We start from the raw sequence: 15,639 nt of genomic DNA, 5'->3' as shown, positions 1-15,639 counted from the left end.
GGGGACTCGCATTGTGTATTGACACCCCCCTCAAAGAATCGGAATCAATAAGAACCGGAATCGAAAAGAAAGAATCAAAAGTGGTAAAATCAAAAAGATGCCCAACCCTAGTCACGACAGCTTTGACTCTCTCCCATTTTCAGAGGATTTTACTGGAGGCAGGATCTGTGTTCCAGATCCAGCTGGCAACATCTATTCACTGTTACTTTCATCCTGTTTTTTGGGCGTTGTTGCGCAGCCCCCGGGGCAGAACAGGACATTCCCTCACTGAGTCACAGAGGGGTGGTTGTTAGAGGGTCAGAGGGCACTGCCAACACACTGACCCCTCCATTATGGGTCCTGTCTGCTCCTTACTCAGAAATAAGAGCTCAATAACTGAACATCTGTTCACACTATGCTTCAGTTTGTGATCTTTGAATCTTCTATGTGCTTTATGTAATCCCAGTTTTACAGAAGTCATTTAATAGACTACATGTAGAGCTGTAATAATTCCAAATGTTGCTGTTCAGTTTATTGCCTCAGAAATAATTGTGATTAACAATATAATTGTCTCTTTCAGTCAAAAAATATTTATTTAGCACTTTTTTAAACAAATGAAAGTTTTGAATGATCCAGGATACATCTTTTGGGTATATCCCTGTTATGTGACCAAGCTAATATAATAACACAGGTACACAGCCTATGAAGTAAACAACGCCTCTTTATTATCATAATACATTTTTTCTAACTGTATCTCCCCGTCATTTTTGTTGCTATGAACGTGTTTAGGGTCAAGTGCCAACAACTAACAATTGAAATAATAATAAAAATACATAGTCCGACCAATAATGACTTTTATATATTTAGGCTACAATGTGGCATATCTAAACAAAATCAACAATTACCAGTCATATGCCTTAAAGGTCCTATGACATGCTGCTTTTTGGATGCTTTTACATAGGCCTTAGTGGTCCCCTAATACTGTATCTGAAGTCTCTTTTATATAGGCCTTAGTGGTCCCCTAATACTGTATCTGAAGTCTCTTTTATATAGGCCTTAGTGGTCCCCTAATACTGTATCTGAAGTCTCTTTTATATAGACCTTAGTGGTCCCCTAATACTGTATCTGAAGTCTCTTTTATATAGACCTTAGTGGTCCCCTAATACTGTATCTGAAGTCTCTTTTATATAGACCTTAGTGGTCCCCTAATACTGTATCTGAAGTCTCTTTTATATAGACCTTAGTGGTCCCCTAATACTGTATCTGAAGTCTCTTTTATATAGACCTTAGTGGTCCCCTAATACTGTATCTGAAGTCTCTTTTATATAGACCTTAGTGGTCCCCTAATACTGTATCTGAAGTATCTTTTATATAGGCCTTAATGGTCCCCTAATACTGTATCTGAAGTCTCTTTTATATAGACCTTAATGGTCCCTAATACTGTATCTGAAGTCTCTTTTATATAGGCCTTAGTGGTCCCCTAATACTGTATCTGAAGTCTCTTTTATATAGGCCTTAATGGTCCCTAATACTAATACTTCAGATACAGTATTAGGGGACCACTAAGGCCTATATAAAAGCATCCAAAAAGCAGCATGTCATAGGACCTTTAATGTAATGTAAAGTAATACCTAAAGTTGTCAGATGAATGTAGTGGAGTAAAAAGTACAATATTTCTCTCTAAAATGTAGTGGAGTAGAAGTAGAAAGTGGTATGAAAAGAAAAGACTCAAGGAAAGTACAAGTACCTCAACATTTGTACTTAAGTACAGTACTGGAGTACATGTACGTAGCTACATTCCACCACTGAATTCTCAAATGTTTTAATTATGATTTAGCAAATTTAAAGTAAGAATTTTGATAAATCTTAAATCAATATTTCAGTTTTTATTATGTTTTTTGTTTAAGTCATGTGATTAGGTTTTGATTCTGGTCCAACAATGCCGCCTTAAAGCCCAGCATCTCACACGGCCTTGCTGAGCATATTTTATACGTGGGCTGTATTTTCTCCCCTAAAGTATGAACTTCACTGTAACTCTCCCCCTCCTCCTGCTTTCTGTCCTTCCCAGAGTGGCCTTGTTGAAGAAGAGCGGCGAGGCCGACTGGAGGAACAGGATCAATAAGAAGCAGAATGTGGCGAAGGTTGCCGTGGGCGACCAGCACGCGCAGCACTGGGAGCTGGAGCAGAGCTTCAAGAAGAAGGTAACCCACTGACCTGCACACTCACTGCTGACTGAACACATCCACAGACGAGCCTGAGACGGCCGTACGTCTGTCACGTCTTTTACATCATGTTTTTCATGCAGTCATGACTGTATGCTCCAACCATGTCATGTTTAAAATATGGTACAGTGTCCTGTTTGAACTACTACTACTACCTACTCATCAGAAGCTTATAGTATGGTTCAAATTCCAATCATGGCACCTTCAAAACAAGTTCAAACTTGGGCTGCACGATTAGTCTAATCGCAATGTCATTCTGTGTGATTACATAACCGCAAACATTGTGCGATTTAAGTAAACAAAACATGGCTAGTGACCAGTTACCAGCCAATCAGATTTTCCACTAGCCAATTGTTTTTTCCAAGGAAAATAAAACAGATTATGAGGGCCGCTGAATACATTTGAGCATCCCTGTTTATTTAAAAATATTTGTTTGGGTTGATGGCTGGCAGATATGCAGTACATTAAAATATAAACAATAACTTTATTCTCGAAAAATATCTTCCTTTTTTTTCCTAACTAACTTTACTACTTTATTTCAGCTCCTCTGGTGTGTTTCACGCAGTTCCATTCATTTCCAAGCCAAACACAAACCAAACAGCCCAAATTTCTTGCCAGGAAACAGACCAATCTGTAAACACTAACTTGCCAGATCGTTTCTGCAGCCTGTCAATTTAAACAGACGCTTCGCTTCATTCACCTGGTTGTAACACCCTTCACTCGACCGACAGTATTAACCACAGATGAAGCCGCCTTGAAGAAGACACTCGGTGTTTACTAGGGATGCACCGAATACAGATTTTTGGGCTTTGGCTGAATACCAAATCCACTGGTTAAGATTCTGCCGAAACCGAATACCGAATCCTCTTCCCATCCTCAGTCCATGAACACAGTAAACACATTAATGAAGTAAACAGTGACTGTCCTTCCTTTGCCGTACCTGAAGTTGCTGCATTTTGGATGCTGTCTGTAGATTCCTTCATCACAACTCGTATTCTTTCAGATGTTTCATACCAAATGATGTAACAGCGGTGATGTTGTGTATAGTTTAGGGTCCTCGCCACCACGAGACAAATCGGCATTGTAAATTGAACATGTAGCTGGACTTGAATGGCCTTCTTTTGACTGAAAGTACTGCCAAACTACACTTTTTCTGCTCACCAGTTCCATTTTCACTTTCTCACAGCCTACTGCATTGAACGCTCCACCTACCTAAACACCTTCCTGTAATCAACGGCGCCGTCATTATGTCGACCAGCGTAGCACGCGTAGTGCAAGCATAGGGTTCTAAGGTTTGGCAGAAACCGAACCCCGTCAAAAAGCTCAATATTAGGCCGAATCCCGGATTCGGTGCATCCCTAGTGTTTACTGTTAATCACTTTACACCGTCTTTGCTGTCTCTTTTGCCTCTCGCTTTTCTTTCACACAGCCACTATGCTCACCGGCGGTCCTTCTCTTCTCTCGCTTCACCACTCAGGCACTGGCGTCACTCGACGCCTATCATTCTCGCTCTTGCTAATGCCTGATTTATGCTTCTGTGTAGACTCGACGTTGAATCTGCCCTCTGAAGCGTAGAGGGGTTCAGAGCATGAAGACTTTAAGAAGAGGTTTGAATATATTTTGTAACTTAATCAGTAGTCAATATATCACACGCATCATGAGTGTCATTGTTTATAAGGGCATACAAAATGGATTCATTTAATAGGAATTTGTAAATTTTGTTATTCAATTTGTAAAATATTAAATTATTAAAAAAAAAGCATTGCGCATTTTTGTCTACGCATTTCTTCTTATGCTCGTTTAACTTGTATGTTCAAGTAAAAAAATACACAAAATTTCAGTAGCCTATTTTCTGCATCGTCCTTGATAATCAAGTAAACTCCTGATACCATTATATTGTAATCACAGTGTTGTAAATCATTACAATATGACTTTTTCTTCAAATCGTGCAGCCCTAGTTAGAACACATGAGAACTTCCAGGGAACTGCTTTTAACGGTCACTCTTCAGCCCGTAGGACTTGAATGCAGCACTAATACAGTGGCAGGCTTCAGTAATTTGATTTGATCCGCAGTGTCGCATTATGACGGCAAGCCTCTGAAGTCGGGCTGTTTATTAAACAGAGTTTAGCAGATGCTCTTCTTCTGCTGACGTGTAACTCAAAATGTGCGCCAAAATGTTGAAAAAGCGACAAAAACTAGGAGGGCCAAAATGTATTATGAACCTAAACTGATATGCGGGCCGGATCAAAATCTGCAAGGGACGGGATTTTGCCTGCGGACCTTGATTTTGACACATCCTCTAGAGTCATAGCAATGTCAGAAGCATGACAGCCATTGAACAATTTTGCAGTAGAAACCTGCAATCGGAACATGGATTATTTTTTTGGATGTCTCTAAACAGAGAGGTTGTGTATTGTCCACGTCTGTCTTTTGATGTCTTTGTCTCTTTCCTCTGTTCTGTCTCATACACAGCTGTTGCATGTTTTTGTGCTTGGAGTTAATCTGCATTTATCTCCGTCATGGCAGTAGAATAGATACTGTTTGTATCTGGATCAGTCAAACATTATTTCATGGAGCATGCTTTTTTCATTCCATGGTATGGAAGTGTATGGCTGCCGATATTAAAAAGTAATAGTTAAATTGAAAGGTATTTTTTCATGGTGCGTGCATGATGCATGACGAAACAAAATATATTATAATTAAACCTGTAAAATCAATTATATTATGTTTGAAAATACGTAATTATGGCCTAAAAATTCAATTGAAAATATGTTTGAGTGTACTCTGTAGCATAGCACTGCCATGATGATAATAGAAATGTGCACCCTAAGGACATAATTCCAATGCAAAAGTAGTTTGCAATTTCATTTTCAAGTTTAGCTTGTATGTTGTCTGTCAGTTTGAATTTCTCATTTAATTTAATGTGATTACATTGTCATTATCATGTCAATGTTATGCTGACGAGCACACTAAAAAAACGAAAAAAAAAAATTTCGCTAGGTATTTAAACCATGATAATTAAAATCAGAATTGGATTACAAAATGTGACAAAATTTTGCCCTACGTTATTTGTACACAAATGGATAATGGAATTTCACTTTGATTTCATTTTAAATATTTGCAGCCAAAGACTTCCATACAAATAAGTTTAATTTGTCTGTAGAATATCCATATATTTGCTACAGTTGTGATTAAAGATGATCAAGATTAGAGTACATTAAGATGGATTTGAAAGCCTAATTTTGTCTAAATAACACATACATTGAGATGCAAAGTCTATTTTTTACTCAGAGAAAAGTGAATTACTTTGTGTGCACTTTAAGAAAACTTGACTAACTGTCCAGTGTAATGCAGCCTCTGTATTTCACCTTTCTGGCTTCAACCCTTCTTTCCACTGAACTGCATGTTACATGTAACTTTTCATTCTTCTGTTTGCCTTTGTCTCTGTTTGCATGTTCTTTACCTTTAAAAAAAAAAATAAATAAATAAACCTCATTTCCTCCTCTGCATGTCGATTGCATTTCTGTATTGGCATCCTCTTGTTTGTTTTTAAAAGGAGGGTTAGGGTGGGATGGTACACGTTCCTCTCTGTTTAGACATATTCAAACTGCTACCATCCTCAGCAGCGTCTGTTTTTCTTTCCAGCTGCTCATCAGGGCTTGTTCAGCTCGGATCAACAGCTCTGCCGTTACAGTACATATAATATTTTGTATATACCTTAGTTTTAGGGTCAGGAAGAGTTTTGCTTTTAATGCTCTGATGCCGCTATGAATTAAATAATACGCTGCTCTGGACTGCCTTTTCTGAAAAAAAGCATGTTTTTCATCAAAATCTCTTTTTTATTTATTATTTTTTTTATTTCTCCCTTTTCTGCCAAGTGGCGCACGTGCCCACTCGCGGTGTGAAGCGCATGTCTGCGCTATTCTCCAACATGCACTCTACAATCACTGCTGATAGATGGCTTTTTGTACACGCTCCATAACGGACGTAAAAATATCACTTTCTCTGTAGTCTACCGTTCATAAATGTAGGCTACTTTTAAAATGCCATATTTTCCCTCTGGGCTCACCAAAACGAACGTAAAAACATATTAACCATTCACTGCATGTGATCGCTAGTAAACATATTACACTTGCTCTGCCAACCCTGTAGCCTGGTGGTGGGGGAAGCGGGACAGCCTCCCCAAATTGTCTGCCCTTTCAAACTCATACCTGTGTGTCCAGGCCTCTTGGACACCAGCTGAGAGAGTTTTCTCCTGTGCAGGACATGCCATAAGTCAGGAGAGGTGTCTAATCTTGCCAGAGAAGGCAAAAATATGGTCATTTTTCTGCAGAAGAACTGCTAAAGTTTGAAGCTGGTTGACATACCAACTCAACATTTATTTTGTTGTTACTTGTTAATAGTTTAACTGTTATTTGTAAAATTTTTGTAGTTATGTGTTACGTGACTTAGGTTTACTTATTATATATTTAAGTACTTCAAAACGTTAATATATTGTTAAATTTAAATAATTTTCAATTAAAAAAAAAAAAAAAAAAAAAACTCCATAAAAGAGCCTTTGTCATTTTTCAGTTTTTCAAGAATCGGTTTAGGAATCGGAATCGTTTTAAAAGTAGCGATTCGGCATCGGAATCATAAAAAGCCGAACGGTACCCAACCCTACTCATTCATCAGGACACTTTCTTATTTTAAATCAAAGACGAGCAACACTAAAGATCAGGCAGATACAAAACTCTGCAGAGTCAAGCAAATGCCAACAGCAGAGCAAATAAAGACTTCCATTGTTCTAACCAAGGGCATGTTCTTTGATGGATCTTGATCTTGTTACACCAAACATACTGTGGTCTTGGTATTTCCCACCACAGTAAGTATGTAGCTACTTAAACGACCTTAAAACGAAACTAAACAGTTCAGAAAGTGCAAATGGTGTATCAAAAATGTGAGATCCTGTGATTTGGCCATGACGTTATTTTCGGGACAACAGAGCCTTCAGCAAACATGTCCCTTCTCTCCCACGGCTGCTTGTCTGTAGGGCGATGAAGCACAGATGGTGATCGATGAATTTGCTGTGTCTGACCAGCTATGGGTAAGGCCAGTGTGCAAGGCCGGAATCACACACACACACACACAGCGGTGGGATTTATCAAGTGCATTTCAATTGGATTAGTGATTTCAATTTTAGATCCTTAACTGCATTTCCTGGCTGCTAGCACACTGTCTTGATAAATACATCCTCTGTGTGGCTGTGTGTGTGTGTGGGTGGGGGTCTTTGTGGGTTTGTGTGTGTGTGTGTGTGTGTGTGTCATGGTGAAGGTGATTCCACCACTGCCCGTTGGGTTTCAGAATTTCAGATTTTTTCTCTTACAGTCTAACACTCTGTGGATGTGTTTTCTGTGTGCCTGTATGGTTAAGGTTTAAATTGCATTTGTTATTATCTAATTATTTCTGTGAATGCAGGGGTTTAGTGACATGAAGAGGAGTTTGCGTTCTTATAACAAAAATAACACGTTTTTTTTTTTAAGGCTGATTATAATATTCAAGCAGACTAAATATCTTAAGATTTGAGGCAAAAAAAACACATGCAGTACATTACAGCTGCACCGTAGTAATACAAACAGTATTTTTATATGAACAGTAGATCAAATTACTATATATTATGTGTCCACAAAGAATTATCAACCAATGCTGCAATTCCCCTCTGATTAAAGGGATATTTCACCGCTGGAAAGCTGAATATATCTTTAAATTGGGTCACTTATGTAGTATAAATGTGAAAAAAATGTTTAAATTGGTGCCTTCTAGGCTGAGAAAAGCCAGGAAATGTGTTTTTGGCTCATGTGGATGAAAGACACTAAATCCCAGAATGCACTTGCTTCGCTGCTCTGAGTCCACTCCCAAGCCACGCCTACCGTTTACAGACAGACAGTGACGGTCAACTCAATTCAACTGTGTTTTATTCTCATTTCAACCATACACACGAAACAACGTTTCACTGTGGCTCAAGTGGTTACACAATTCAAATATATAAAAACGACATTATATAAAAACAACATATGAAACACATTATATGCTCCGTAAAGTTCAGCTAACACATACTAACATTAGCGCTTGGTAGGCTGTACAACACATTGGAGACGAGACAGCAGGTCTCATATTTCAGACACTACAAAGGGCTATTTTGTTATTAAATTCACTTCTGATACATTTTTAAGCGAGAAATCAACTATATAAAGCTCAAATATGGGCCGTTTTACAAAAATTGATGGCTAATTGCAAATTTAGTAAGACGTGTCGGACTTTAGGAGCTCCACACAGTCTGACGAGAAAGCTGCAACCTCCATACCCAGTGAAAGTCACCGGTTCTCGGGTTTCGTTAGCTGCGACTGTCCCTCCAATCCTATGTGTACAGATAGCAGCTAGTTAGCTTCATTTTCGGCATAACTTTCGTATATTTATAGTTTGAATTTCGTCACGCCACTTACATAACATCTACCCCAAGGTCTTATAAAGCTAACTATGGTGTCCGATTTCAATTTAATGAATTTTTGTGAACATTAGGGGTTTCGTTGGCTGCGACTGTCCCTCCAATGGACACACATGATATGCTCCATAAAGTTCAGCTAACACATAGCTAGCTACTAGCGTTAGCGATTGGTAGACTGTATCACCGAGTATACAAATTTGCGTGTAATGTAGAATGGTCGGCATTTAACAGTCACAAACTCCACCAGCAGTTAGCAGTTAGTTGGATACAAGCACCCCCATTTCTGCACCAGGCAGTCCGTGTTAACACAGCTCACCTCCACTAGCTAGTCTTACCTGGGGACAGAGCTAGTAGAGTAGCTAGACTGGTAGCTGGATAGTCCGTAGCTGGATAGTCCGATACAGCAATTGTTTCCACAACAACAAAAACACAGCAGTCTCTGAACTCGCGTTGGGAGTTTCGTTGGTTGGATGTAGTCCAGTTTGTTGTCTAATGAGCGGACAACAAACACGATTTGCCACCCACAAACTCGTTCAACATCCCCCGCTGATGATGTCCCTTCACCGGCCAGAGGCATCGAGCTGCACCGCTGGTCTCCATAGCTGGCGGGCGAAGCTCGCGTAGTGTGTCGAGTATTCCGTCTGTAATGAAGTGTCCTGCATATTCTCCGATCTGTACCAATGTATCCCGGTGGTACACGTGTGCGGTAGTTTGAATGCACATAATTGTTGTTTATAAAATTTCCTTCGGGATGAATAAATCTATCTATCTAAAGTTTTGATGCTGAGAAGCCACGCTACGCGAGGATTCAAGATGGCTGACACTCGTTTTGTTTCGTGAAATTTCGGAGAATGTCGGCAGTCCAACCCCCTATGGGCGGGTTGACAACATGCGGAAGTAGGTCCTACTACTGGCTGTAGTCCATAGCCTCTGGGCAAAATAGCCTCAGATGACGCAAAAATCGTCATTTTGCGTCATCTTTTTTCCAGACCCACAATTACAGAGATCTCTCCTCTCAGGGACATGAGGGAGGGAAGCATGGTCATTTAAAAATACTACCGTGTTTCTACTGATACAAAGCTTAATGCTAAATCGGTGAAGTATCCCTTTAACCTACTGTACTGAAAAAAACAGACAAAGTTAGCGACTAGCTGGTGGTCATAGTAAAACATTAAGCAGCTAAAGAACCCCATGCAGTATTTCCCTCAGGAGTTGGTGGAGCCCTGAACAGAATAAGAGAATGGCAAATGTTGGTCTTGGAATGTTGGCATTTGTCTGGTGGCCAGAAACATGACTCCAAATGGATGGATGCTAATATTGCCCTGCATCTGCTGAATATGTAAATAGGCAAATGCTTGCTTATCCACTATAACTTTTATAAAGTAATAATGTTACTTTTGTGTTTTTTCATGTTGCCCTGCCCCCAGTTGGCCAAAATTAGTTAGATTAATTAATTAAGACTGATTTGGTAAAAGGAATTTTGTATTCTCCACCCGAATTACACACCTGGCACGGTAAAGAAGCCTACAAAACAACATATGGACTATAATGAAACCATTATGAACGGCAATCAAGTTTAGATTAAATGTAACTGAACAGTGAAATAAAGTGTCAATTTTATTTGTTTTATTTATATTTAATTATTTATTTTTTGAAGGGTTCATTGATTTAGTGTTACACTGCCAAAAAGAAAAGAGTGGTCGAAATCGAAGCAACAGAGGCGGAGATGTCCTGATTTTAAGTTCCTTCCTAGCATGGGTAAAACTCCAAAAAGACTATTTAATTATATTCAATTCAATTTTATTTATAGGATCAAATCATAACAAGTTATCTCAAGACACTTTACAGATAGAGTAGGTCTAGACCCAACAATTCCAGTAATTCCCCCAAGAGCAAGCATTCAGTGCGACAGTGGTGAGGAAAACTTCCTTTTAGGGAGAAACCTGGGACAGACCCAGGCTCTTGGTAGGCGGTGTCTGACGGTGCCGGTTGGGGGTGTGATGAACAGTGGCAATAATAGTCACAATACAGATAATGGAACAGTGACTAGAAATAGTAGTTGTAGTAGTTCATGGCGTAGCAGGGCACTGCAGGGTGTAGCAGGGCGTCGAGCAGGACCACGGCGGCAGCTGCAACCATAATTTAGGTGCCACCCTGATCCAAGGAAAACTGCGAAGCGTGAAAACGTAAGGACTCTGGGGAATGAGCTCCCCAGAGCTAGGTTAGTAACAAGCATTTCTGGGACATGGATACACACAGATGGAAAGAGCGGAGAGAGGAGCTCAGTGTGTCAAAGGAAGTCCCCCGGCAGTCTAAAACTATAACAGCGTAATTAAGAGCTGGTCCAAGGCAAACCTGAGCCAGCTCTATAAGGGTTGGTAGATTGATCTCATTAAGATATGATGGTGCCTGACCATTAAGAGCTTTGTAGGTCAGGAGAAGGATTTTAATTAAATAATTAATCCTGGATTTTACAGGAAGCCAATGCAGAGAAGCTAATACAGGAGAAATATGATCTCTCTTCTTAGTTCTTGTCAGCACACGCGCTGCAGCATTCTGGATCAACTAGAGAGTCTTAAGGGACTTATTTGAGCAACCTGATAGTAAGGAATTATAATAGTCCAGACTTGAAGTAACAAATGCATGGACTAGTTTTCCTGCATTGTTTTGAAACAAGATGTGCCTAATTTTGGCAACGTTACGCAGGGGAAAGAAGGCTGTTCTTGATATTTGTTTTAAATCCAAAAATGCATTGACCACCTCTGTCTTAACACTTTGTTCGTTGCATAGGCTTTCTGTCTGTCTTCAAACTCGAATATGAGATAACCCTGATGTCTAATGTCTGATAACCCCTCAGTATGGGTCATGATGATGTCATAATGATGACAAGAGGTTTCACGGGCTGCCCAGCATTGACCAAGACTAGGAAACTGATCCTCGTGTAAAATCTTCAGAGTGCCCCTTTAAATACTTTTTCTTCTTCCCATGACTGTCTATAGGAGCCGGTCTTTCCCTCTACTTTCTCTCCTCCTCTTGAGCCTCCTATCCATACTCCTTCCTCTGACGAGTCAGCCAGCCAGGTAGGAAGTTTCGTTTTACTCTTGTCGCATGCATTGCTTGCTTTTTTTTCTTGCTTTTTTTCTTTTTTCTTGCTTCCCCTACTCCCTGCCTACTTAACTAAGCTCTGGAATCCATGCACAAATCACAAACCCCATCATTTTAACATGCGTCTTTCCTAAACAGAGAGTAAGTCTTTCCAAAATGCTCTTCGGCCATACCTGTGTAGTTATTTTGCACAGCATTCTTTCACATTAAAAACCCTTTCACCCCCCAACAGAGCATGTGAGTGGAGCGAGCGGGGGGATTTTGGATGGACCACAGAGCGGATTTTTAAAATGTTGGAGCGTTGCCTTATCACCCCCTCTCCAATTTTGCTCCGGTACCACTCACACCATGAGTTCGTAGCATTTCCGAGCCCATCTCACCCCCAATTTCCACCAGTTGCGGAATGTCTGTGGATCCGCTCCGGAATGGCGGTGGAGTCATTAGGTTTCCAGTAAAGTCAATGTGTGTATTTCCACTGACTGCAGAACGGCTGCGTTCCAACTCCGGCACAGCTCCAGCGGTCCGCAGCCCTCCAGAGGAACAGCACAGAGTTGTTTCCCCTCTACTCCTCTGGATGGAAACAAACTGTTGTTGGTTTTGTGGTTCTATTCTACCTGAATTCGAGAGATCTAGTGGGTCCTCGTGACGTCAGCTGTCAGTCATGGCCGCAGCCGTACCGCAACAAATCCGGACCTGGTGGGTATTGACGTACGGCGGAGCACGGAGACGACACGCAGCGGAGCCGGTCCGCAGCCGTTCCGCAGCCGTTCCGCATTCGGTGGAAATCCAGGGTCAGACTCTGTGTTACTGCAGCACAGTACATGCAGATGAACTGCTGGCCCTACCTTTCCATGCCGCCATCATCCAGCTGACTTTTTTTGCTTGCATGGATCTCACAGACCCATTCAAGTGGATGAGAGACACCCCTGGAGAAGGTGACCCCTGTCAATACAGTTCTATATATACACAGTGCTCTGGCTAATCCTCCAGCTCCCCCCTCCCTAGTGGCAGACACATAGAGAGACACACACACACACACACACACACACACACACACACACACAGTCACAGTCGAATCAAAATTTGCACCAAATGAGTTATGTTATCATTGGTCACTAAAGGACACTTTCTGCTATTGTTCTTTGTCTTCACTTTAACAAAAATGATTTTCACGTTTACATTATGGTGGCACTAAAACATTTCTAAAGTCATGTGCAAAGTAACGAAAATCAATCATTTCTCTGTGGATGTTGTTAAAACGGCTTGCTTTTAATGTGAGGCAGGGCATTAATATGCTTCCTGTGTGTGAATCAGCCCCGTTTGGTGTCCCTCCTACTTTGTCTGTCTGTGAATTTGGCCTGCTCTTAAAGGAATATTCCATATTTAAACATTTGTCACAAACAGCAAATGGAAATGTAAGAGAGTTCCATTTTTGTTTTGTACTACTGTCCAAGTTCAAGTGTGACAGTCATTCTAGAAAAAGCCTAACAAAAAGTACTGTTTTGGATACAGTTAAGACAGTTAAGTCACCTACTCAGAAAATGGCACCTGGAATGCATCGAACATCACAAACTGATGATGAATTACAGCGTAGTACCCTGAGGTGGCTTTCACTCCACCAGGAGTAACTTCTCTCTCCTCCTGTCTCTGTTTTCCTAGAGAATAGCTGAGGCTGAGATGGAGTGCCAGGGGATGGAGGCTCAAATGTCCATCCAGGAGAGGAAAGAGCTGATAGTAGCCCAAGAGGAGGCCTGGAAGACGAAAGGCCACGGAGCCGCCAATGACTCCACCCAGTTCACTGTGGCTGCACGTATGGTGAAGAAAGGTCAGAGGGAAAGTGAACACACACATTTTCTCTGCAGTCCTTCTCCATCTCTCAGAAGCATATGCACACATGCTGAATTACACTCAAGTCATTTCAGCACAGAGAGTTAAGTCCGCAGTTCAGTCTCAGCGCTCTGCCCTAAATCCTCTATATCCCCCTTCTCAATAAGCAGCTATGGGGAAATGCCTCTCCTCTTCCCTCCATTTAGGCCCAGACACACCAGGCCAGAGTGGCTGCTCAGGCAGAAAATGATTTTCTGGTTGGAATTGTTCCCTATTAGCTTCAGGCTCAGCCAGAGGAGGGGGTTGGGGGATTTGGCCAGATTATGGCTGATGGAGAACAGCATAGCAAGGATAAGCATCAGAAATGTTTGCCTCAGCCAGCCTCACATGCATCTTAAGCCGCATTTCGACCACAGGAACACTCCCCCGGAATCAGGGGACCTTCTGAGGAACTCGTTGCATTTCGACCGCAGGGACCAGGGTCTAAATTAACTTCTAGGGACATTTTCCAGGCCCTAGTTACCCCCCAATAATAAGTCCCGGATCGGAGGGTAATACTTTCTGAAAGCACAGGAACCGTCAGGGTGGGGTTTGCAGGGATGAACGTCACTGATTTGTCAAACACACAGTGTGGCTGCTCGCCTACCGCTTCCTTCATAAAACAAGGAAGTACTCTCATATTGATTTATGAACATTTTAGGGCAATGGGAGAACATTTCTGTTTGTTTGATAGTATTACAAGTACATTTTTTTTTTTAAAGGATTAGCTTTTGGCTACCCGACTCATTTTTTAAAAGACAGAGAGAGAAAAAGAAAGAGAGAGAGATTTGTGCGAGTCTGCGACCACACTGAACTGCATTTGCTGCACACGTGTGTGTCGGTCAAGCAAGCAGAGAGAAAGAGAGAGACGGCGGAGCTGTTATAAGAGAAATAAAACAATATTTCTGATTGTTTAACAGTGGCTATCTTTCTAAAACTCAGTACAACAGGGCGGCACACTGAACTGCAGGCTGCTAAAGTGTGTTCACCCCTGCAACCACCAGCAGCCCCCGTCTCGTCATGTTGCTTTTTAATACGTCAGCAGACTGATTTGCCTAATCTTCACGCGTCTTTAGACGGAGTTGGAAACACAGACAACAATGGGCTGAGGGAACTTTTTGTTCCTTTTTAAATAAAAAAAAATAAAAAATAAAAAATAGTTCTGGCGACTTAAAAGACCCGAGAGCCTTGGGTCGAAGCGCAAAACTTTTGACAGCGCCTCTGTATCTTTGGCTTCCTTTTTAGATCAGTGTTGTTAGCATTAGTTCCAGTGATTGCAACGTAAAGGGCACCTTAACTACTGCTGCATATTATTCCTCATTTATAAAGCATATGTCACTTTTTATTAACACCCACACCTGTCGATTTCTATGTAAGCCCACAAACCGACATAAAGACTCACCTAATTAAAGTGGAAAATGATGGTATGTGGGTCAATGACACAATGCCTACATTTTCCGTCCGACATTTTCTTCAGTTAAAAAAAGGCTGAAAATGAAGAAAACATATATAGTACCTCTGCCATATATGTATTCACTTTAATATTTAAAAAAACATTTATTTGTAATTTTCCTGGTAAGTGTCAAAATATGATGTGGTGCGACCGTCTGGCCATGACCTGTTTTTAAAAACATCTTTGAAATGACCCCTAATCTATTCAAATGTATTATATATTTTTTTGCCCTATTTGGGAAGATTTCCAAAGTGCTTTGTAGCCAAAAGTACAAAATTGCAAAGCATTTGTATTTATATGTCCATCATAATATATGAACAAACTTTGTCCAATGATGTCCATTTTTTGAACTATGGAACAAAACTATGACATCATTTTTCACAAAAACTCAAAAGAAATGCAAATACTTAGTTTCTTAACACATTGAATTAACTGAGAACTTGTAAAAAAGAAATTAGTTAATAGTTAAGCATAGTTAAGAAGTGAATTTATTTTCGGATTATTCACAGTCACACCACATGACTTCTTT

At 40.7% G+C, this 15,639-nt stretch overlaps 1 protein-coding gene across 15 annotated transcripts in view; it reads left to right on the top strand.

Annotated features, from left to right (window-relative positions):
* svila (supervillin a) overlaps positions 1-15,639 on the top strand; it is a 160,174-nt gene that overhangs the window by 97,636 nt on the left and 46,899 nt on the right. For 13 of the 15 annotated variants that reach the window (XM_031298250.2, XM_031298242.2, XM_031298252.2 and 10 more), the window contains 4 exons: positions 2,048-2,180; positions 7,235-7,288; positions 11,686-11,766; positions 13,451-13,616. In XM_031298250.2, the coding sequence (XP_031154110.1) occupies positions 2,048-2,180; positions 7,235-7,288; positions 11,686-11,766; positions 13,451-13,616 (434 nt within the window). The remainder of the gene's footprint in view (positions 1-2,047; positions 2,181-7,234; positions 7,289-11,685; positions 11,767-13,450; positions 13,617-15,639) is intronic. The other 2 variants (XM_031298243.2, XM_031298247.2) reach the window with 2 other exon arrangements.

The sequence above is a fragment of the Sander lucioperca genome, chromosome 23, assembly GCF_008315115.2.
Source record: "Sander lucioperca isolate FBNREF2018 chromosome 23, SLUC_FBN_1.2, whole genome shotgun sequence".
NCBI lineage: Eukaryota > Metazoa > Chordata > Actinopteri > Perciformes > Percidae > Sander > Sander lucioperca.
The sequence above is the reverse complement of the archived record's forward strand: the minus strand, read 5'-3'. Positions and strand labels throughout refer to the sequence as shown.